Source organism: Octopus bimaculoides, chromosome 15, assembly GCF_001194135.2.
Source record: "Octopus bimaculoides isolate UCB-OBI-ISO-001 chromosome 15, ASM119413v2, whole genome shotgun sequence".
Classification (NCBI taxonomy): Eukaryota; Metazoa; Mollusca; class Cephalopoda; order Octopoda; family Octopodidae; genus Octopus; species Octopus bimaculoides.
In genome coordinates this window covers 37,292,278-37,293,251 of record NC_068995.1, presented here as the reverse complement: position 1 = coordinate 37,293,251, position 974 = coordinate 37,292,278, and the positions used below count along the sequence as shown (strand labels likewise).

The 974-nt window shown below is 32.0% G+C and overlaps 1 protein-coding gene across 1 annotated transcript in view; it reads left to right on the top strand.

Moving 5' to 3' along the window:
* LOC106875431 (protocadherin Fat 4) overlaps positions 1–974 on the top strand; it is a 483,512-nt gene that overhangs the window by 122,111 nt on the left and 360,427 nt on the right. Inside the window, exon 6 of the mRNA XM_014923579.2 lies at positions 9–95. Coding sequence (XP_014779065.1) covers positions 9–95 — 87 coding nt within the window. The remainder of the gene's footprint in view (positions 1–8; positions 96–974) is intronic.

Here is a 974-nt window from a genome sequence, read left to right as displayed (position 1 = left end):
AATTTCAGAAAACCAAAAGTGGCGAACTGATATATCAAGTTGAAGGAGGTGACCTACACGATGTTAGCAGATCTGAAGTAAGATATCAACTACTGGTGAGTGGCCATTTCAATTTATGTAAGATTTAAAATTAACGTTTTGCGATTTATCTGTATGGAAATTCACTTAAAACATAACCAGCTTCTTTTAATCTAAATAGGTATTTGTAAAACATCTGCTATTTTTTTTATATTTATCCTGTTTTTTATAGTTTTCTTTTCTGTTTATGTTGATGTTTTTGCTATTCGATTTTGTTTGTTTGCTTGTTTTCTTTTTTTTTTTGTTAATTTTTTCACTTGTCGTGTTTGGTTCGAATTTCGTTATGGTTGTTTGAGTTGTATTTTTTTTTTTATAGATGAAACAAATTTATTTCTTGCTGTTTACTTTTTCAATTAATTTAATATAAACTTAACAGAAAGTACGTATTCACTCACATGCTGATTTATACATATAGATATTACAAAAATATATACATATTGATTATATGTGTTTGTGTGTATGTATTTGTGTGCGTATGTGTGCGCTCAAAAATATGTATCCGGTATTTCTAAAATAAATAAAGCATACTTAAATGAAACGTGCTTATATATAAGTGAAGATTTACGTACACGTATACACACAAACGGGTGCACGCACACACACACACACACACACACACTCGTAGACAAAGCTGTCCTGACAGCATGATTGAACCCCGTACTGTGACCTGTAGTATTCATTTATTGACAGTAAATCACAACATATATAGATCAGAATTGGACCCTTGATGCGTAAGGCTCCTGAGCAACTGCCAGGTGTACACATTCCATAAGACGGCACTGCTCATAAACACACACGCACACCTGTACACATACCTATAAACACAGATTAGATAGATAGATACATACATACTCAAACATATACATGAATGTTTGCACTACCTTATGTATATGTGC